The following is a 21,332-nucleotide window of genomic DNA, read 5'->3' on the forward strand; positions in this document are numbered from 1 at the left end:
TAATGTTTATAGACCAAATGTAGTAATACTTAACACTTTGTGTCATAAGCTTAAAACTTTTAAATCCATATACTATGGGCAGGTGGTAAATTCAGTCTTTCAGGTGGCAGTGAAACCTGACTGGGGCAAACTCTGAGCTGACCTGGAGGCTCACTGTCAGCGCTAAGCCCTCTTCTGACACAGATGGTCAGGTCGACACACCGCAATGTGAGTGAGGGAGGGCAGACCCACCTGGTCCTTATAGTAGTTCTCCATCGAGTCTAGTTCATTCTGGTGCTGTCTCTTTTCTTCGTCTCGCTTATCTTTTGCATAATTTCTTAGGTCTCTCAACCTTTGCTTCTGAATCTGTAAGCCTTCTTCAAACAGTTTCTTAAATAGCTGTTATTTAATAAAGATGATTTTAGGCTGTACTTTCATTGAAAAATATAATCATTTTGCTTATACAAATCACATTTCACAAAGTTTTTTTTGTTTGTTTTATCTACTTCTTGGGCTTGAGCTTACAGCCTGGGCACTGTCTTTGAGCTTTCTCAATACCATTTGAGCCATAGCACCACTTCAAGCTTTTTCTGTGTATGTGATAATGAGGAATTGAACCCAGGACTTCATGCATACTAGGCAAGCACTAAGCCACAACCCAGCCACTTACAAAGACTTAAAAAAAAATAAAGCTTAGATTACATTTATATTCTCCCTCTTAAACTGTATACTTCAGTAAGTTTTAGTATATTAGAACTGTGCAACCATTACCACTAATCTCAGAACATCTTCAGCACCCTAAAAAGAAACCCTAACCCTATCAAGCAGTTGTTCCCCATTCTCTCTTCTGGTGGCTAATCTACTTCCTGTCTCCATGGATTCACCTAAACCCTTACACCTCTTTCACGTAGCATAATGTTTTAAAATATCATGTACATTATAGCATATATCAGTACTTAATTCTTTTTTTTAGTTTGTTACGGGGCTTGAACCTGGAGCCTGGGTGCTGTCCCTGAGCTTTTTCACTCAAGGCTAGTACTCTTCATTTTGAGCCACTGATCCATACTGAAGGTAAGAGTCTCATGGGGCCAGTTTGGCCTAGTGGTAGAGTGCTTGCCTAGCATGCATGAAGACCTGGGTTTGATTCCTCAGTACCACATACATAGAAAAGGCTGGAAGTGGTGCTGTGGCTCAAGAGGTAGAGCTCTACGCTTGAGAAAGCCCAAGGACAGTGCTCAGGCCCTGAGTTCAAGCCCCAGGACTAGCAAAAAAAAAAAAAAAGAAAGTCTCATGGACTTTCTTGCCCTGGCTGGCTTTGAACCATGATCCCCAGATCTCAGCCTCCTGAGTAGCTAGGCTTACAGGAATGAATGACCCTGGTCTGCCTCAGAAAATAATTTTTAAGCAGCCGTTTTTTTTTTTTGGTCAAAAACTATTTAAGGGGCTGGGAGTTGTGGCTCAAGTGGTAGAGTTCTAGCCTTGAGAAAGCCTAAGGACAGTGCTCCGGCCCTGAGTTCAAGCCCTAGGACTGGCAAAAACAAAACACACAAACCCAAAACAACTATTTTAATGAATATACTTTATATGGATATACATTTTGTTCATCTGTCCATCAGGGCAGTGTCCCTTGTTTGGTTATTATAAACAGTTTTCTAGTAAACATCTGCATATAGACTTTTATGTAGCTATATGTCTATGTACAGATTTTTATGTAGTTATATATCTAAGACTGAAATCACTACTGAGCCACGTTAGGTCTATTTGGCCTTTCAGTAACCTTCTGAGGAACTGGCAGGCTGTTTTCTAATGCAGTTAGACATTTTACTCCCCCCCCTCCACTTCATGAGAGTTCCATCTTCTCTACATCCTCATCCACCTATCTAGCTATTTCAGTGGGTACCAGTGCTGTCTTGTGGATTTTATTTCTCTAACACTAATAGGATTTAAGCTCCTCTTACATATCACAGATAGATTCTCAACTATGTTCAGAAAAAAAAATTTTTTTTTGGTCTGGTGTGGGGTTTGAACTCCGGACCTGGTGCTGTCCCTGAACCTTTGTGCTCATGGCTTGTGCTCTATCACTTGAGCCACAGCACCACTTGCAGTTTTTGAGTGATTAATTATAGATAAGGGTCTTACAGGGACTTCTCTGCCTGGGCTCTCTTCATAGCATGATCCTCATATCTTATCCTCCTCAGTAGCTAGAATTACAGGTGTGAGCCCCTGACATCTGGCTCAGAAAATAATTTTTAAGCGGGCCAGAGTAGAAACGTGCTGTACTTAAATGTACCCTAGGAGTGAAGTGCTCGGCATTTTGGCAGCCCATTTATCCTACCTTTATAAGGGGAAGTTCCTTTTCGAGACAGTCTCTTACTATGTAATCCAATTCTCCCACATCAACCTGAGTGCTAAGGTTATAGGAGTTACAATTCAGTGTTTGGCATTCTACTGCTGAGGCATGCCTTTAGCCCTAATATTTTGTTGGTTATTTTTACTTTTTTGTCAGTCCTGGGGTTTGAACTTTGGGCCTGCGCTCTTCTTGAGCTTTCTCAAGGCTAGCACTCTACCACTTGAGCCACACAGTGCCACTTCCATTTTTTTTTTTTTAATCTTAATTGGAGATAAGAGTCTCAGGGACTTTAGTTGTCAGGGCTGGCTTTGAACCTGGATCTTGAGATTTCAGCCTCCTGAGTAGCTAAAATTACAGACGTGAGCCACCGTGGTTGGCTTGGAATTCTTGATAGATGATTGGCTCCATAGTTGTTTTACCTTATGTAAGTTACTTTTCTCAAAGCCTCAGCCTTATTTACCTTTAGAAATATTTCAGAAAGTTTATTCCACTATCTCTGGTAATGTTTTACTATAGAGGTTAGAATTGCTGATTATCTTAATTAGGATGAAATAGCTCACAGCACAGCTGTTGCAAGCTATCCCTGATTTTATATGGAATCCCACATGAACATATCACAGTACATAGTTCACGGCCAGCTCTGGCAAAAAAGCTCACAGCCTCTATGTCAAAATTTAAAAAGCTAAGTACAGTGGGCCTGTCATCCCAGCTAGAATGAAAAGTATTGAACAGGATCACAGACCAGGTAAAAAGTGAGACCCTATCTCAAAAGTAACCAAGGCAGGGCTTGGAGTTTGGCCTGGTGGTAGAGTGCTTGCCTAGCATGCACAAAGCCCTGGGTTTGATTCCTTTGTACCATATACATAGAAAAAGCCAGAAGGAGTGGTGTGGCTTAAGTGGTAGAGCACTAGTCTACAGAATGCCCAAAGACAGTGCTTAGGCACTGAGTTTATGCCCCAGGACTAGCAAAAAAATAATCAACACAAAAAGGACTGGAAGTGTGGCTCAAGAGGTACAGCACCTGTTTATCAGATATGAAACCTTGAGTTCAAATCCCAGTACTGGCAAGAATGCACATTAAGATGTGGGCCAAAGGAAGTGGTGATGTGGCTTAAGCGGTAGAATGCTAGCCTTGAGCACAAAGAAGCTCATGGACAGCGCCCAGGTTCTAAGTTTAAGACCCATAACTCACCGACTGGGGCAAAAAAAAAATGTGAGAGATGGAGACAGAGTAAAAAATGGAAATGCACTATGCAGTAGTAAAATGGAGCATTTGTAAGTGTCAGCTCTCGAATTTACATTTGGATTCACACTGAGATAAGTCCCAAAGAAAGTGATTATGAAGGTAGCAGACTAACCACCTCAACAGAGCGAGACAGAGCCTGCACTTACCATTTCTTCACGGGTTCTCATTCTCAGCATTTTCCCCCGCAGTTGAACTCTGTACTCATCATAGTATTTTCGAGCACGAACAATTTGTTGACGATTTTCTTTTATCTTTGATTGAGTCAACCTTTGTCTATGAATGCGGTCATTGAAGTCTTGCTAAGAAGGGGGAAAAGAGAAAGGGATGAGGATGAAGGACAACTTTTTTCATCTCCACTGTCCATCTTATTTCTAAGCACTAAGCTGGCCATGCAGGTCCCCAGAAGCTTGCAGCCTCTAGCTTCATCTCAACTGGAAGAGCAGTACTGACAGGACCATGCTGGGCCAAGAGCTGCGGGGCCTGAGCACTGCTGAACTGAGGCGCTCATCTCCCCTCCAGGTCAGTACATCACACACCCGGTGCCCACTTAACAGGAGTAGGAAAATGGCTTGGAGACTTTTAAGCAGAACCTGAGTTGTCAAAAGTACCTAGTGGGGCTCAAACTAATAAAATAGGATAATCTCTGACAAAGTACTGAGGATGAAATAAGGTTGTATGCAGACAGCCTCCAGATCACCAAAGTACCACAGTGCAAGCCATGAGATGCTGTCTGCAGTTGTTCAAGAATACAGTAGTCATGCTTATCTACCTCATGACCAAAGGTATTTAGGCCTCGTGTGGCACACTGTCTGACTTCTGTCTTCCCCCTTATTGGGGACAATGTGATGCCAAGTACAATTTCTACTCCACGTTCTAACAAGCTGGAAAACTCAGTTACCTGGAACCTGAGAATCACAGGAGAGGGCAGAAAGCACTAAGTAGCCAGAAGATACTATGGAGGTGCAGAATGGGTAAAAGTCTCAACTTCACCCTTCAATAGTAAGCGAGACCCAGGGCAAGTTACTTATTGTCTCAAAGCCTCCTCTGGGTTTTCATGTCATAGAAAATATCTTCTCTGAGCTGGGAATGTGGGTCAGTGGTAGAGTGCTTGGCCTGGTATTCAGGAAGCCCTGGGTTCAATTCCTCAGTACAACATAAACAGAAAAAGCTGTAAGACGCTATGGCTCAAGTAGTAGAGCTCTAGCCTTGAGCAAAGAGAGGTTCAGGGACAGTGCCCAGGCTCTGAGTTCAAGCCCCAGGACTAGCAACAAAAATAAATAAAAAAGGAAATGGAAAACATCTTTCCTTCATCTGTTGCAGAAAAGTCCTTCACAACTTGTCTGCAATTAACCACCAAAAAGCTCAAGTGGTACAGCATTAACCTTTAGTGAAAAAGCTAAAGGATAGCACCTAGGCCCTAAGTTTAAGCCCTAGTACTTGCACACACAACTGAATATAAGATAGTATCCCCTCCTTCTCATCAACTATGGTCAAAGCCCTAGAAGTGGGAAGGATCAGTGCTATGTACCTAGTTAGACACAAGAAGGAAATAAAACTCGTAAGTTCAAAATTGCAATGCCCACACGTGCTTGCCATACCAGTCTCCTGTTATGTTCATATTCTTTCTTGACCAGGGCTGTAAGGAGGTCGTGCCTTCTCAGGGCTTCTTCTATCTTTAAGAAGGACACAAGGCAGGCAGGTGAGTACTACTGTAGAGCAAGCTCTTCCTCTTTTTCACTTATCCTCAAGCTTCAAACTGAGAGGTACTTACTTCATCGTGGAGTTTCTTCTTTGATCGATCTTCTTTATAGGCCTCTTTTTTGAGCTGTTCAGTGTGTGCAATCTGCTGTTTCCACATTTTGTTCAGTGTTGGGTCCGAAACATACAGGAAGGGAAACTGTTCCAGCATAAGGGGCAGGAGGTTGTATTCCTTCACTTTCACTGCAATGAGACACGAGATGCTTTTAAGCTGGCCATGCTGCTGACAAACTCTCCTCACCTTCCTGTAAAACAGAGCTGATGTAACCACGTGGTGCTGATCTTGGAAGGGGCCATCATACACTTGTTACTTTTGCACTCCTAACCTCAGTCTAATGGGATGGAGCTGGGAGACCAGTAGTTTCTGGGTGAGAGCCGGCTCCCTGGTATTTCATGTGACCTTGTTTCCTTTTAACTCAGTGACTCATTGGCACTCACTGTTAACATACAGAGACCGAATGGGCCATCTGCTTGTTTTGGAGCTTTGCTTTCATTCTGCCAACATTACAGAAACAACTCTGGCTCAAGCTGGAGCAGTGGGCAATAGCCGGCATTCTTTTGGTATCAGTCTTCAGGCCTCCCTTCTGGGGATTGTTTAATAGTTCAACTATCTCCATAGAAAACCAGCCACTCAGCAGTGATAAGAGCTGGTGGAGGTTACTTTTCAGTGCTGTGTCCTTGGAATGCAGTACATACTTTCAAATGCTGCCAATTTTCCATAAAGTACGATTTAATGTCTCTTACTTGGAGTCGCTTTATTTGACTTTGGGGAGCCACCTCTTGGACTCTGAGCTGTGGTTTTTCTGGCATACACCTTCCAAGGCTGACTATGTTTTGGAGTTCCTTTATGAACAGCTTCTCTGTATATTTTTTTCTTAAAAGTAGATATAAAACAGAATAAGAGAGAAGTCAACAACTCTTGCATAAGATCTTTAAGATTATGTATGAACAAAAAGTAGCTAGCTAATCCATAGCCAAAAGTCTTAGAATTTCTAAAAATCTGGTTCATTATTCTAAGTTAAGGGCATCCTCTGGGATGTAAAAACACATTTTCAGGTTTCAGACACTATTGCCCTATACTCTAAAGTAGAGCCACTACTTGTGTTTTGATGCGCTTGCTTTTTTTTTTTTTTGAAAAACTATGTAGATTACGTAAATTCTCAAGCAACTTTGCAGTATGTTTACTTGTAACTACACTGTATTTTAGCATCTGTTCATTAATGTTTTAGTAGTAGCCTTTTGCTTTCTCTTAGTTTCTGTAACCATCTTTATGACTTTCTTGCCCAGGCCTTGGCAAGAAAGTTAAGTACTTTACCACCAAGCTATACCCTGAGCTTTGGAAGCTTGACTTTCTAAAGAGCTAATGATTAAAGGAGGCCCTGATTGTCCTTTTTTGATTTCAAAAGAATTGTGTATCTGTGTTTTCCAATAGTCTTATTAAGTAGCATTTATTTCAGTGGAGACTTTTACCCACTGTTTCCTCCTCCTCTTCATTTATTCTCTGAGGTCCAATATTCTCTTGAACTTTGTTTTTTCTTAGCACTCTTTCAAATGCATCAGTTAATGTCTAGAAAGGAAAAAGTCACACAATATAGTTAGGAACACAGATGATAGACAGCAAGGAAGAAGTTCACTTAGGATCCTATCATCCCTAAGCTGTTAGGTTCACTGACATTTTAAAGTCTATTTCCAGTCTGTATTATAAATATACACTGTTGTAATAGATATGTACATTGGACATAAAATGAAATTTTACAAAATGCATTTTTGTTCTTAACAAGTACTGTAATTACTTTGACACTCTTCCAATGGAAGTTACATTCCCAGCTGGCATTAAGTATAACTATACTAAATGTCTGAATTAACCTTAGTTTTCACTGTTATAAATACATTAGAAAGCCATCATAAAACATACTCTAATGAGCAAGCAAATGTCCTAAATTCATACAATGGAGGAAGTCTGTGCCAATCCCCTCTTCTAATGAATACTTTCTCAATCTCTAATTCAAGTGACCTATTGCTTATATGCACCTCAGTTCCTTTCAGCTCTCACCTTTTTTTCGTATGTATGTATGTATGTATATATGTATGCATGCATGTACTTTAGTGCCAGTCCTGGAGTATGTATACATGTATGTGTGTGTGTATATATGTATGTATGTTTTAGTGCCAGCTCTGGAGCTGAAGCCTGGCTCAAGGTTAACATGCACGTGTGTGTGGGAGAGAGAAAGAGAAAGAGAGAGAGAGAGAGAGAGAGAGAGATAGTAACTGAGGATAAGACTCACACAGACTCCTGTAATTGAAGATAAGGGTCTCACAGACTCCTGTCTGGGCTAGCTTCCTCAGATCCTCAGATCTCAGGCTCCTGAGTAGCTAGGATTACAGGCACCTGGTTTCACTGCTCCTTTCTTAACCCATGTTATTTATTTATTTTTTTGCCAGTCCTGGGCTTGAGCTCAGGGCCTGAGCACTGTCCTTGGACTTTCTCAAGGCTAGAGCTCTACCACTTGAGCCTCAGCACCACTTCTGGCTTTTTTGTATGTATGTGGCACCAAGGAATCGAACCCGGGTCTTCGTGCATACTAGTCAAGCACTTTAACCACTAGGCCAAACTCCCGGCCCAACCCATGTTATTTTACTGACAATTTTATGAATCTAATTTTTATCTTCCCTAATGGAGACACAAGTAACTCCAGATAATTCTGTGCCATTCATTCTAATAAAACATACAAAAATGTATTTTTAACCTTCCCTCATTGGCATGCTCATTGTGGCATGTGGCCGAAGGGTATGACTAGTTGCTGCCTGGCAGTAGTTAATGGTTAGGCACAGACCTTTGCTTGGATCTGGCGGTTATCTGCTCCTTTTGCCTTACGCTGCCTTCTTCTGTCAGTCTGGAGCTGTTTGGATTTGTGGGTTGGAGATGGAGACAGAGAATGGGACCTATAAGGTGGCTTTTTATGCACAGAAATTCCTGTAACACAGAACAGTCATGTATTGTTAGTGCAATTGTTATACTGGAAACCAAATAGTTAGTTCTTGGCAAATCCAGGGAGAATAATGAGTGAATATGCTCCCTGTGCTTTCCTAGCACTTGTCCTTGTAGGTTTAATCATACCACGTACAGAAAAATGCACTTAAGTGCTTAGGTATAGCCAAATTTGGCCTGACGGCAACAGGCAGAATGCTGCTGTGCATAGATTCCTATGGATGGTACTCCTGGAGGTGGGGGTGGGGAGGAGAAAGGGAATTATCCAGGCTATGTGTTTGCTATTTTGTTTACCTTTGTCCTGAGGAAGGGATGTAAAAGAATGTATACATATCTTATAAACACTTACAAAGCATCAGCTATAAGCAAATGTTAATGTAGTCAAGCATTTTCTAAGCTGTCCTGCTTCTTTCCTAAAGAACAGCAAGCCGGGAGTGGTGGCTGACACTTGTAATCCTAGCTACTCAGGAGGCTGAGATATGAGGATCAAAGTTCAAAGCCACCCCGGGCACCAAGGGACCTGAGACTCTTATCTCCCATTAACTTCTAGAAAACCGGAAGTAGGGCTTGGCTGAAAGGTAGGGCAGTAGCCTTGAGCTGAAATGCTGAGTGACAGTGCCCAGGCCAAGTTCAAGTCCTAACCCCACTCCCCCTCCCCCCACAAAAAAAATCAACAGTACTGGGCCAAGAGCATGGCCTAGTGGTAGAGTGCTTGCCTAGCATGCACAAAGCCCCATGTTCAATTCCCCAGTACCATATACACAGAAAAAAGCCTAATGTGGTACTGTGGCTCAAGTGGTAGAGCACTAGTCTTGAGAAAAAACCCAAGGACAGTGCCCAAGCCCTGAGTTCAACTCCAAGACTAGCAAAACAAAACAAAACAAAACTCAAAACAAAAACAGTAACACATGTGTTTGTATCAACGGGGTGCTATGATTTCACATATATAGCAGCTAGAATGAAATGGCTCTCTAAGGATCAACAAAGTATCTAAGTATCATGCTCATACAAAAAAGAAAAAAGGTAAAGAATACATATAGTATCTATCAAATTTTAAAAGAACATAAAATATTTTGATAATATAAAAGTTACTAGTGAAAACTAGTGAGAGGAAGCAATACCAATGTTTGGTTTGCCATTATGTTAGTTCATCCAGTGCTCTATTCCAGGCTTCTCAAGTTAGTACCTGGTCTAGGCTTCTTTGGCCCATATGCCATGACGCTGTCACTGTGCTGAGACAGTACCTCTTCCTCACTCCCATTGCCGGCCTCTTCCTTCCTAATGTTATCTTCACTGTCAGGCTTGTCTTTAATTAGATCACCCAGGGCGTTTCTTAACATCTGTTGGAAAATTACATTCAACATCTTTCATTGATTTCAGCAGAATGTAAACTAGTAGTAGACAGCAGACCTTTATTAGTAAGTTTTCAGATGCATATACATGTTTAACTGTTACATAATAATATAATTTTTGTTTTGTTTTGAGACCGGGTCTATGTATCCCAGGCAGGCTACAAACTCAAAAATCTCCTTGCTTGGGCTTCTGAATGCTGACAATAATACAGAGGTGCACTACCATGTTGAGTTTTTAAGGAGTAGTATCAGTGCAACTTCAGTCGTCTTTGAAGTAAGTCTTACAGGAAGTCGATATAACCTTTCATCTTCCATTTGCGCCCACTGAGCTGCTCGCAAAGTATGAGTAATAAGTCACAATACAGACTAAAAACCAAGACTTGCCTGGTCTAGTTCATGGAGCCGCTGGGACACTTTCTGTGATACTGTGTGTAGTTCTTGTTCTGTTAACCTCTTTCTTGGCAAATCCCACAAGGAGGTTGCAGCTCTGTTCTCATTGCTGTAAGAAAAGTGGCCAGGTGACATTTAACAGCCCAGTTAGTTCAAAGTAGCCACCACCTAGTACAAAATGACTAAAATAGCTGCTTTTACCCATATCTCATATGTTCACAGTTAACTCTGGAGTTTTCAAATACTCTTACAGAACAGAAAGGTGGAAATGCTACAGAAAATGTTACCTTTTCCCCTTGGCAAACTTCCTTGTTCTAGGGCTTTGGACCTGAGCAGCACGCATTTCCTGTTCACCAGCTTTATGCAACTTAGACGCTAAGAGAATTTCATCCGTGGGTTCCTATCAACAACAGAATACAATTGATTTGAAAAAGCTGGAAGACACACTGAACGTTTTCAGTCTGGGAGATATCCTGGGACGCAAAGCCAGGCTCTTCATGTTGATGTGGGTTTTTTTCTTCATTTGTTTTTGATTTTTTGGCTTTAACTCAGGGCCTGGACACTGTCCTCTTTCTTGAGGCAAACATGCTACCACTTGAGCCATAGCACCACATTATGGCTTTTTCTAGATATAAGGTACCAAGGAACCAAACCCAGTGCTTTGTGCATGTTAGGCAAGCACTCTTACCACTAGGCCACACTCTGGACTCCATGTTTGGTTTTTATTTTTTACACAAGGTCTTGTTATCTTGCCCAGGCTCCCATTTCAGCTTCCCAAGTATTGGGATTATAAGCATGTGCTGCCGTGAACAACTTTGTGTTTTGTTTCACAATATGTTTATCAAAATACCATATTGACACCCAATATCAAAGAAATGGAGCAATGTCGATCTGCTTGTACTCAAAGGAAAAAGTGTGGCTCAAGATTTCATTCTAATACAAAGGCAATGAGGGTCTGTCAGACAAAAATGCAGGGCCATGGCTGGTCATACCTGGTTGGTAAGAAATGTTAAGGTCCCAAGTATATACACACTTTAGCTCTTGTACCAAGGGGTCAACAGGAAGTGTCCAAAATTGAGACACTTAAAGATGAAGTCTTAGCCAGGAACAGTGGCTCACACCTATTCAGGAGGCTGAGATCTGAGGATCCTGGTTCATAGCCAGCCTGGGCACTAAAGAAGGTGGGACTCTTACTCCAATTAACCACCAGAAAACCAGAAGTGGTCCTGTGGCTCAAGGGGTAGGGCAGAAGCCTTGAGCTGAAGAGCTCAGGGACTCCCAGGCCTGGAATTCAAGAAAAAAAGTGGTAAAAGCCTCCTAAGATAGTTCCATTTTCAATAACTTAATCTGAGAAGGAATGGGGTTTCCTTTCTTTTAGCACGAGGAATGGATGGTACTCAGCATTTAAGTACATTAAGCAGACGACTGCTGAGTTATTTTTTTGTTGTTTTTTTGTTTTTGTTTTTGTCAGTCCTGGGCTTGAGCTCAGGGTCTGAGCACTGTCCTTGGACTTTCTCAAGGCTAGAAGCTCTACCACTTGAGCCACAGCACCACTTCCAGCTTTTACTATGTATGTGGCACCAAGGACTCAAACCTGGGTTTTTGTGCATGCTAGGCAAGCACTCTACTACTAGGCCAAACTCCCAGCCCTGAGCTCTATCCCCTAACCTTTCTGACAAATCCTTTAAAAAATATTGCTTCAACTAAAAGAATGCATATTTAATGTTTAATAGTATTTTACTGTCACTTTTGTATCCTTTACTTCAATATTTTTAGTAACTAACAGATCTAAGTATGCTGTTTTTGTTGTTGTTGTTGTTTTGTTTTGCCAGTTCTGTGCTTGAGCACTGTCCTTGGGCTTTCTCAAGGCTAGAGCTCTAGCCCTTGAGCCTCAGCACCACTTCCAGCTTTTTTCTATGTATATGGTACTGAGGAATCGAAGCCTGGTCTTCATGCATGCTAGGCAAGCACTCTACCACTAGGCTAAACTCCTGGCCCCCAGCTTTTTTCTACATATGTGGTACCAAGAAATCAAACCCAGGTCTTCATGCATGCTAGGCAAGCACTCTACCACTAGGCCAAACTCCCGGCCCCAAGAAATGTCACTTAGCATAGCCAGGCCTTCAGTTCAATCAACAACAAAAAAGAATACATGTATGAAACATATGTACTTCTATCCAAATGCAAGCAAGGTTTTTCCACTCACCACAAGAAATGTTGTATGCTCTCCAGTGGAATTTGTGACAGGAGAAGAGTGGTAGCTTGAGCAAAGGTATTCTCTTCCTATGGGGCAGGAGGCTCGAGGCTCTGATGGGTGGTAGGGTGGATATAAAGGAATGGCCGCTCGGATAGGCTCTCCTAGCTTTTTAGCACTTGGAACGGTACTTACAGGAGAGGCTTCTGCTGTAAAACAAAGTAGACCAAAGTGGATGTGATGGTAAAATTCTAAGAAATAAGCTGTTTTACATCCATATTCTTACATATATGCTGTGTGTGTGTGTGTGTGTGTGTGTGTGTGTGTGGTTCTGGAGATGGAACTCTGGTCCTTGTGTCCTAGGAAAACAAAAACACTCTTGTCATTCAGCGATATTGCCCACCCAGGAATATTTTATAAATATGATGCAAACAAAGCACACACAAAAAGTAAAGTAGGGATGCAGTCTTAGCAAACAAGTAGGCACTTACTAGCATCCAGTGAATGTAATTTTTTTTTTTGCCAGTTCTGGGTCTTGAACTCAAGGGCCTGGGCACTGTCCTTGGGCTTTCTCAATGTAAGCACTCTACCACTTGTACCACACCACTTCCAGCTTTTTTTGTATATGTGGTACTGAGGAATCAAACCCAAGGTTTCGTGCAGGCCAGTCAAGCACCCTACCACAAGGCTATGCTCCTGGCCCCCAGTGAATATAATTTTAACATTCTCATCATAAAAATGTTCCGTGAGTTATTTATAATAGTACAAAATTGAAAAAAACCAAATGACTTGAAGAATAACTCTATAAAACATGACTCAGCTAGTAGGTAGAAAACTGCCAAGCCACTACCAGTAACTATAAAATGCAACATATGAAAATACTAACAGATAAAGCAAGAGAATATTTTTCAAGTTATTATAGTTTGTCATTCACTAGTTGAAGTTCAGTAGCTGCTACCCAAAAGTGTATGAGAAACCTTACTGCTCTTAAAACAAGTCTTTGAGAGAAGAGGACTAAGACAGTGCATGCAAAAACATGTAACCATAGCCAGGTGCCAGTGGCCCATGTCTGTAATCCTGGCTACTAAAAAGTCTGAGATCTGAGGATGGTAGTTCAAAGCCAGCCTACGCAGGGAAGACTGTGAGACTTTTTTTTTTTTTTTTTTGTCGGTCATGGGGCTTGAACTCTGGGCTAGGGTGCTGTCCCTGAGCTCTTCAGCTCAAGGCTACCACCATACCTCAGGGCCTGGGAGTTGTCTCTGAGCTCTTCAGCTCAAAGCTACCCTGTCCCTTTAAGCTTCAGCACCACTTCCAGTTTTCTGGTGGTTAATTGGGGATAAAAGTCTCAAGATTTTTAGTGCTAAGGCTGGCTTTGAACCTTGATCCTCAAATTTCAGCCTCTTGGGTAGCTAGGGTTACAGGCATAAGCCACTGCACCCAGTTTGACCATGACACTCTTATCTCCAATTAATCACCAAAAAGACAGAAGCGGAGCTGTGACTCAAAGTGGTAGAGTGCTAGCACAAAAGCTTAGGGAGAGTACCAAGCCCCACCCCCCACCAAAAAACCCCCAAAATATGTCATGAGAGACCACATAATGCAGTAATCAGAACAAACATTTATAAATAAGATTATGTAAAAACAAAAAAGAATCACATCAAGGGCCGGGAGTTTGGCCTAGTGGTTAAAGTGCTTGCCTAGCATGCATGAAGACCTGGGTTCGATTCCTCGGTACCACAAGTGGTACCGCAAGTGGTGCTGAGGCTCAAGTGGCAGAGCTCTAGCCTTGAGAAAGTCCAAGGACAGTGCTCAGGCCCTGAGCTCAATCCCAGGATTGGCAAAAAAAAAAAAAAAAAAAAAAAAAATCACATCAAGTACAGCACAACAAAGGCTAAACAGAAGAGCAAATATTCCAGGAAGTATCTCTATTGAGCAGCAGCATACAGAGTGACCCCCATTACTACTCACTGTCTGCATCAAAGGCTGTCCTGTTACTGGGGCGAATAGATGAGGGAGGGGTCATCACATCGTCATGTGATTTAGAACTTGGTGAGGCCAAAGATTTTCCAGAAACTGGTGAAGCCAAGGATTTTCTAGACAATGTGTCAGCAGAAGTATGGGGACCTAGGAAAAGAAATAATAAAGGTGAAAGTTTTAACTATTAGCATAGTTTGCTAGGCTAGACACTGGTGGCTCATATTTATAATCCTAGCTACTTAAGAGAGTGACACCTGGAGGATCAAGATTTGAACTCCATGTCCAGTTAACCAGCATAAAAGCAGGGGTGGAGGGATGGCTCAAGTGGTAGATCCCTGGCTATGAGCAATTAAACCAAGTAAGTTCAAAGCCCTCAGTTCAGGTCCCAGTAGTAGGGGTGGGAGGGAAGAAAGAAAAAATAGTTTGCTAAATATTATATTGAAAGTCATGAGGAACAATGTTGAAAGAACCATATTGGTTCAACTGCACATAATACTAATCACTTCTTTGTGTGTGCCAGTCTTAGGACTTGCATTCATGGCCTGGATGCTATCTCTGAGGTTCCGCCCTCAAGTCTGTAACTCTCTACTACTTGAGCCACAGTTCTACTTCTAGTTTTTCAATGACTAATTAAAATAAATGTCTCACAGACTTTGCTGTCTGTGCTGGCTCTGAATCACAATCTTAGGATCTTAGCCTTTTTAGGAGCTAGAATTATAGGTGGTCCATTTGTGTTTGTGTCTATCTGTCTGTCTCGCACACTCATGCGCACCCTTTACCAGTGGACCATTTGTGTGTGTGTGTGTGTGTGTGTGTGTGTATGTACCTTGAATGCGAAGCCTGGGTGCTGTCCTTGAATTCTTTTTTTTTTTTTTTTTGCCAGTCCTGGGCTTGAGCTCAGGGCCTGAGCACTGTCCTTGGACTTTCTAAAGGCTAGAGCTCTACCACTTGAGCCTCAGCACCATTTCCGGCTTTTTTCTATGTATATGGTACCGAGGAATCAAACCTGGGTTTTCATGCATGCTAGGCAAGCACGCTACCACTAGGCCAAACTCCTGGCTTGAATTCTTTTTCTTAAGGTTAGTGTTCTACCACTTGAGCCTGAGCTCCACTTAAGAATGAGCTGCGATCCTCAACTCTTAAGCTTCCTAAGTAGCTAAGATTACAGCCACCAGCGCCTGGCTTCCAATTACTTTAATAATTACCATAAAGTAAGATGCAGTTCTGTTGCCCAGAGTCTTTTATAAATGTAACTTATGCTACGACCAGGACTTGACCTCAGGACCTGGTACTCTTCCTTAGCTTTTTGTTAAAGGTTGGTGCATGACACCAACTCCACTTTTGGCTTTTCACTGGTTAATGAGATAAGAATCTTGTGGATTTTCCTGCCTAAACTGGCTTCTGATCTTGATCCTCAGATCTCAGCATCCTGAAGTAGCTAGGATTATAGCCACACCCAGCATTTCATTGTTCTTTTGAGACAAGTTCTCAACCAAGTAGCCCAGGCTGTCCTTAAAGTCAGGATTCTCCTGCCTCTGCCTTGTGAGTGCTGGACTTAACAAGAGTGTACTATTACACCTAATTCATTAAAATACCTAGAAAACCAGGTGCCAGTGTTGCTGAAATGCTGATTGTGATGTGGTCATTTCTTTAGTGATGTGGGCATTTTTTTAATATGAACAGACATTTGAGTTAGAGGTTGAGGTTAACATCACAATTAAAGAATTACAGTCTAGGCTGGGAAGGTGGCTTAGTGGTAGAGTGCTTGCCTAGCATGCATGAAGCTCTGGGTTCGATTCCTCAGTACCACATACACAGAAAAAGCCAAAAGTGGTGCTGTGGCTCAAGTGATAAGAGTGTTAGCCTTGAGCAAAAGAAACTCAGGGACAGTGCCCAGGCCATGTGTTCAAGCCTCATGATTGGCCAAAAACAAAAAAAAAAGGCTGGGAGGTTGGCCTAGTGGTACAGTGTTTGCCTAGCATGCACAAAGACCTGGGTTTGATTCCTCGATACCGCATACATAGAAAATAACTGGGAGTGGTGCTGTGGCTCTAGTGGTAGAGCTCTAGCCTTGAAAAAGCCCAGGGATAAGTGTTCAGGCCCTGAGTACAAGCCCAAGGACTGGCAAAAAAAAAAAAATTCAGAATGTGATGTCTAAATTCTGTCAATGTATATGCTAGTATCTGACATCTTACTCTGAATAGAAAAGGAAGCTGAGATAAGCCCTTCTGTCCCAACAAATACAAGCCTCTCACAGCATCCAAAGCTGCTCAACCTTTTTTTTGCCTTAATTGCATCAAATAATTCCCCTCTTTACTTTTATTTATTTATTAAAATCACAACTGACATTCAAGAAATTCAGTCCATTATGAATAAGCACTTCCAGAGCCTATACTCAAAGAAACATCAAAACTTGGTAGAAATGAATGATTTCTTAATTTTTTTTTTTAAATTGCCAGTCCTAGGGCTTGAACTCAGGGCCTGAGCACTGTCCTTGGGCTTTCTCAAGGCTAGAGCTCTACTACTTAAGCCACAGCACCACTTCCAGAAAGCCACATTCACAGCCTTAAGGGTTTTGTTTTGTTTTTTTTTTCGATCCTGGGACTTGAACTCTGGGCCTGGGTGCTGTCCCTGAGCTCTTCAGCTCAAGACTACTGCCCTACCCCATGAGCCACAGTGCCACTTCCAGTTTTTTGGTGATTAATTGGAGATAAGTCTCATGGACTTTTTAGTGACCAGGCTGGCTTTGAACTGTGATCCTCAGATCTCAGCCACCTGAGTAGCCCAGCCCTGGTATTTTTTTTTTTTTTAGTGCTGGTGCTTGAACTCAGGGCATAGGCACTGTCCCTAAGCTTCTCTGCATCAGGCCAGCATTCTGCCACTTGAGCCAGAGCACCACTTCTGGATTATTCATTTATGTGGTACTGAGGAGTCAAACTCAGGGCTTCATGCAAGCTAGGCAAGCACTCTACCAATAAACCACATTCCTTACCTGAAGGTGTTTTGGTTTGGGTTTTTTTTGTGCTGATTCTGGGGCCTGAACTTAGGGCCCAGGAACTATCCCCGAGATCTTTTGTTCAAGACTGGTGCTCTATCGCTTGAACCACAGTTCCAAATCTAGCTTTTTTGGTAGTTTATTGGAAATAAAAGTCTTATAGGTTTTCCTGCCTGGACTGGCTTTGAACCATGATCCTCAGATCTCCGCCTCCTGAGCAGCCAGGATTTTAGGCATGAGCCAGAGCCATTACAGCCCTATTAATAATGAATTTTTTTTAAATCAAAAGAAATTTCAGAAACAAGCCTTTTAAATCCCTGTATACTCATTACACAGCTTAAGTGACATTGAGTTGTTCTGTCAGTCCCAAATCATCATCATTGTATTTAGATCATTCTGTGATTTGATGTTTTCTTTGTGAAAAACCTACTGCCTAAGAAAATATGCCCCAAAAGCAAAGGCAATAAATTGCCACTGGAAGTATGAACTTCTTAAAATAATTAAAAAAAAAACCAAACAAGTCTTTATTTCCCATTTCCTGCATTGGGAGCACAATGTTTCAATTTCTTTCTATTTTAATCTGTTATGCTAAATTAAATCCTTACTAAAACTTTAAAAAAAGTGAGCAAATCATGCTATCATGAAAGCATGTAGACTGTAAATGTATACCAGAATTTTCTTCCCATGACATCTAGTCACATAATTAAATGACAATTTGCATCCACTTACTTGACTTGGACTTTCTTGCTCATGCTTATGATTCAATTGCCTGTGACTTCAGATATCTGTTCATATTTATTGCATAATGCCACCATTTTTTTTTTTCTGGATCTTGAAACAAGGACTAGGTCCCCTCAAGCTAGTGCTCTACCTCTTGAGCCATATTTTTATGTCTGGGTTTTTGGTGGTTAATTGAAGTTTAAAGTGTCTTAGGGACTTTCCTGCCTAGGTTGGCTTTGAACTTCAAATCTTCAGGTCTCATGAGCTTGAACAGCTAGGATTAAAGGTGTGAGCTATTAATTTCTGGCTCATCTCAACCTAGACAGTCTAAGTCTTCAGCATACGTGTGTGTGTGTGTGTGTGTGTGTGTGTGTATTAGTGTGAACTCAGGGCCTTGCAATTAGCACTTCGCTATGTGAGCCATGTCTCAAATATTTTTTTGCTTTTTTTCCTCACATTTTTTTTTATTGCAATTAATAGAGGGGTTACAGTTATATTTGGCAGATAGTAGAAGGTTCATTACTTCACACACAATGATACTCCTTCTCCTGTTTTTGTCCCCATTTCCCTCCCCCCTCTCTTTTGCTTTTAAGTTAGTTTTTATGCAGGCTCTCCCTGGGCTAGCCAGGACCTTTACCTATCCTCTCATCTAGCTGAGACCACAGGTAAGCAACAGCACACCCAGGTCTTTGAGATGAGGGTCTAATTTTTTGCCTAGGCTTGTTTGAAGCTATGGTCTTCCTAATCTTAGCTTCCCAAATAACTGAGATTACAGTTGAGCATCACTGTGCCAGGCTTTATTTTTATAATTGTATGTTGAATAATGCTGACAATTAATTACTCACCGTTGCTTCTAAGAGAAAAGGTATGTGCTGTCTCTCCAAGTCTAATTATTTCACCAGTAGATTCAGCTTCATCTTCTTCCCAACTGGGACCCAGAGTATCAGATGGGAGGGAGCACCTGCAAGAGGTCTGTTGCTCAGAGACCAGTCTAACCATGAAGGACCCTTGCTTGATTATCAACATCCAGTGAGTTGCTTCAGCCAGCTACAACTACAGGTGTCAGATTCACAGATTAGGGCTAGGGATGTAGATCAGGGGTCCAGGGCTTATCTAGTATACATAAGGCTATAGGCTTCATATCCAGTACTTAAAAAAAAATGGACTGGCCAGGTGCTCATGCTCATAATCCTAGCTATTCAGGAGGCTGAGATTTGAGGATGGTGGTTCAAAGCCAGCCCAGGGATAAAAAGTCTGTGAGATTCTTATCTCCAATTAATCACCAGAAAACAGCAAGTAGTGCTGTGGCTCCAGTGTTAGAGCAGTAGACTTGAGCTGAAGAGCTGAGGGGGAGCACTCAGGCTCAGAGTTCAAGCCCCATGACCGACCCCCACTCCCCCCCCCAAAAAAAAATGGACTGGGGTCTGTAGGTGTAACTCAGTGGTAGAGACAATGCTTAACATTTAACATATTCAAGGCCTTAGATTCAATCACCAGCACCCCAAGAAACAAAAACAATCAACTTTTTATTGCTTATCACTTCTTGTTCCTTGTTATGTCCTGTCAAAGAAGAAATGGGTTGAACATACCAAACAGCCTAAGGCTGTGAGAGTGGAAGAGACGCTGGGTAAGTCATTAACTTCACATTAAATATATTTGAATTGTTTTACTTTTGAACTCAAGTGTATAAAATAGAAATTATCAAACTATTCACATTAGCAAAATACCCTTCTGGGTATTCTGAGTGTAATTTTACATTCCAAGTTTTTATTGTTTGTTTCTTTTTTGGTTAGGTTTGAAACTGGGATTTATTCTCAGTACCTGATGCTTTCACTCATTGGGTAGTACTCTACCAATGGAGCCACACATCAACCCATCTTGATTCTTTTTGAAGACAGGGTGTGGTTGTCATAGCACTCAACTTAAAACTGATGATCCTCCTGCCTCAGCCTCTCAAGGACTAGAATTGTTAAGTGTGTATCACCTTGCCAACTGAAAAGCTTTGATGAAATTCACAGATATTGGCTGGGAATGTGGCTTAGTGGTAGAGTGCTTGCATAGCATCCATGAAGCCCTGGGTTGCATTCCTCAGTACCACATAAACAGAAAGGCTGGAACTGACCCTGTGGCTCAAGTGGCAGAGTGCTAAGTATTAGCCTCAGGGATGCTCAGACCTGCTCAAGCTCCAGGACTGGCAAAAAATAAATAAAAAAAAGAAAGGCACAGACATTATCTACTACCTTCCAAATGCAACTCTTTTCCATGATGATTTAGATTCCATAGAACCTTCTGGCTCTTCCATATGTTCTGGATGGAGTTCTTTAAAATACCGTTCAGGTTCATCTGTTTAGAACAGATAAAAAACAGTGTCCAAACTGCCTAAGTTAATAAAATTTTTATTTACTTACTTAGCTATACAAGTCAATGAGAGATGGGCAGTGAGGACTTCAGGAGAAAGCTCTTATGATTCATACTTACCCCATGGGTGCCATTCCTATTTCCATACATTCCTGTTCAGACATGACCTTCAATTTTTTTTTCTATTTCCAACAACATTTCAATAACATTTGCTAACACTGATTGCATTTTCTCTGGATTAAACTCTGGGCTCAACTACTTACATATATCTACTTTATCTTCAAAACCTTCACATAAGGAAATGAGTTTACAGAGCTTCAGAAATACTGAGATGCAGTGGCAAATGATAATGCTAGCCTAGGTCTCAGGAGAAGCAGTTCTATACAGCTAGTGTGTTGGACTGTAAAATACGTTTCCCAATGAAGAATGTCAGCTTTAATGCTGCTAAATAAGTATCTTTTGAACCTTCAGTAAGTGATAATTAGAATTTATGAAATGTCCAACTAAGGTATCATAGAGTGGGGTGGAAAACATCTGGCCAATAGGCCAAAGCCATTTGGTGCATGACAGGACTGACATGTATGCTGGCCTGAGGCTGTTTGCCTGAATTGATCTTTTTTTTTTTTTTTGCCAGTCATGGGGCTTGACCTCAGGGCCTGAGCATTATCCTTGGACTTTTTCTCGAGGCTAGAGCTCTACCACTTAAGCCAGAGCACCACTTCCAGCTTTTTTTCTATGTACTTGGTACTGAAGAATCAAACCCAGGTGCTCATGCATGCTAGGCAAGCACTCTACACTAGGCCAAACTCCAGGCCCCAATGAATTGATCATATTGTATGGCCTACAAACTATACACGCATATATCTGTATATAAAAATACATACATATATATTTCCAACTGGCCCTTGGCAGAAAAAAGGTTCCTCACCAGTCACCTCGGAGGCTCATCTAAGCAACCCCATCAGCACAGCTTCCCCAGCAGACTGACATGAAAGCATCTCAGTTCTGTCTTCTTCCTTCCTGC

At 41.7% G+C, this 21,332-nt stretch overlaps 1 protein-coding gene across 4 annotated transcripts in view; it reads right to left on the bottom strand.

Annotated features, from left to right (window-relative positions):
- Positions 1-21,332, bottom strand: part of Cep95 (centrosomal protein 95) — a 29,995-nt gene that overhangs the window by 635 nt on the left and 8,028 nt on the right. Inside the window, exons 5-18 of one of the 4 annotated variants that reach the window (XM_090349917.1) lie at positions 20,191-20,293; positions 18,796-18,911; positions 14,227-14,382; positions 12,271-12,467; positions 10,352-10,464; positions 10,059-10,173; positions 9,509-9,662; positions 8,168-8,307; positions 6,808-6,900; positions 6,078-6,207; positions 5,347-5,516; positions 5,174-5,248; positions 3,722-3,874; positions 232-378 (exon numbers count right to left, since the gene is read on the bottom strand). In XM_090349917.1, the coding sequence (XP_090206043.1) occupies positions 232-378; positions 3,722-3,874; positions 5,174-5,248; positions 5,347-5,516; positions 6,078-6,207; positions 6,808-6,900; positions 8,168-8,307; positions 9,509-9,662; positions 10,059-10,173; positions 10,352-10,464; positions 12,271-12,467; positions 14,227-14,382; positions 18,796-18,911; positions 20,191-20,293 (1,862 nt within the window). Of the gene's footprint in view, positions 1-231; positions 379-3,721; positions 3,875-5,173; positions 5,249-5,346; positions 5,517-6,077; positions 6,208-6,803; positions 6,901-8,167; positions 8,308-9,508; positions 9,663-10,058; positions 10,174-10,351; positions 10,465-12,270; positions 12,468-14,226; positions 14,383-18,795; positions 18,912-20,190; positions 20,326-21,332 lie in introns of all 4 variants that reach the window. The other 3 variants (XM_090349916.1, XM_090349919.1, XM_090349918.1) reach the window with 3 other exon arrangements.

Source organism: Megascapheus bottae, chromosome 17 (genome assembly GCF_031878675.1).
Source record: "Megascapheus bottae isolate mThoBot1 chromosome 17, mThoBot2.hap1, whole genome shotgun sequence".
In the NCBI taxonomy this organism is placed as follows: Eukaryota; Metazoa; Chordata; class Mammalia; order Rodentia; family Geomyidae; genus Megascapheus; species Megascapheus bottae.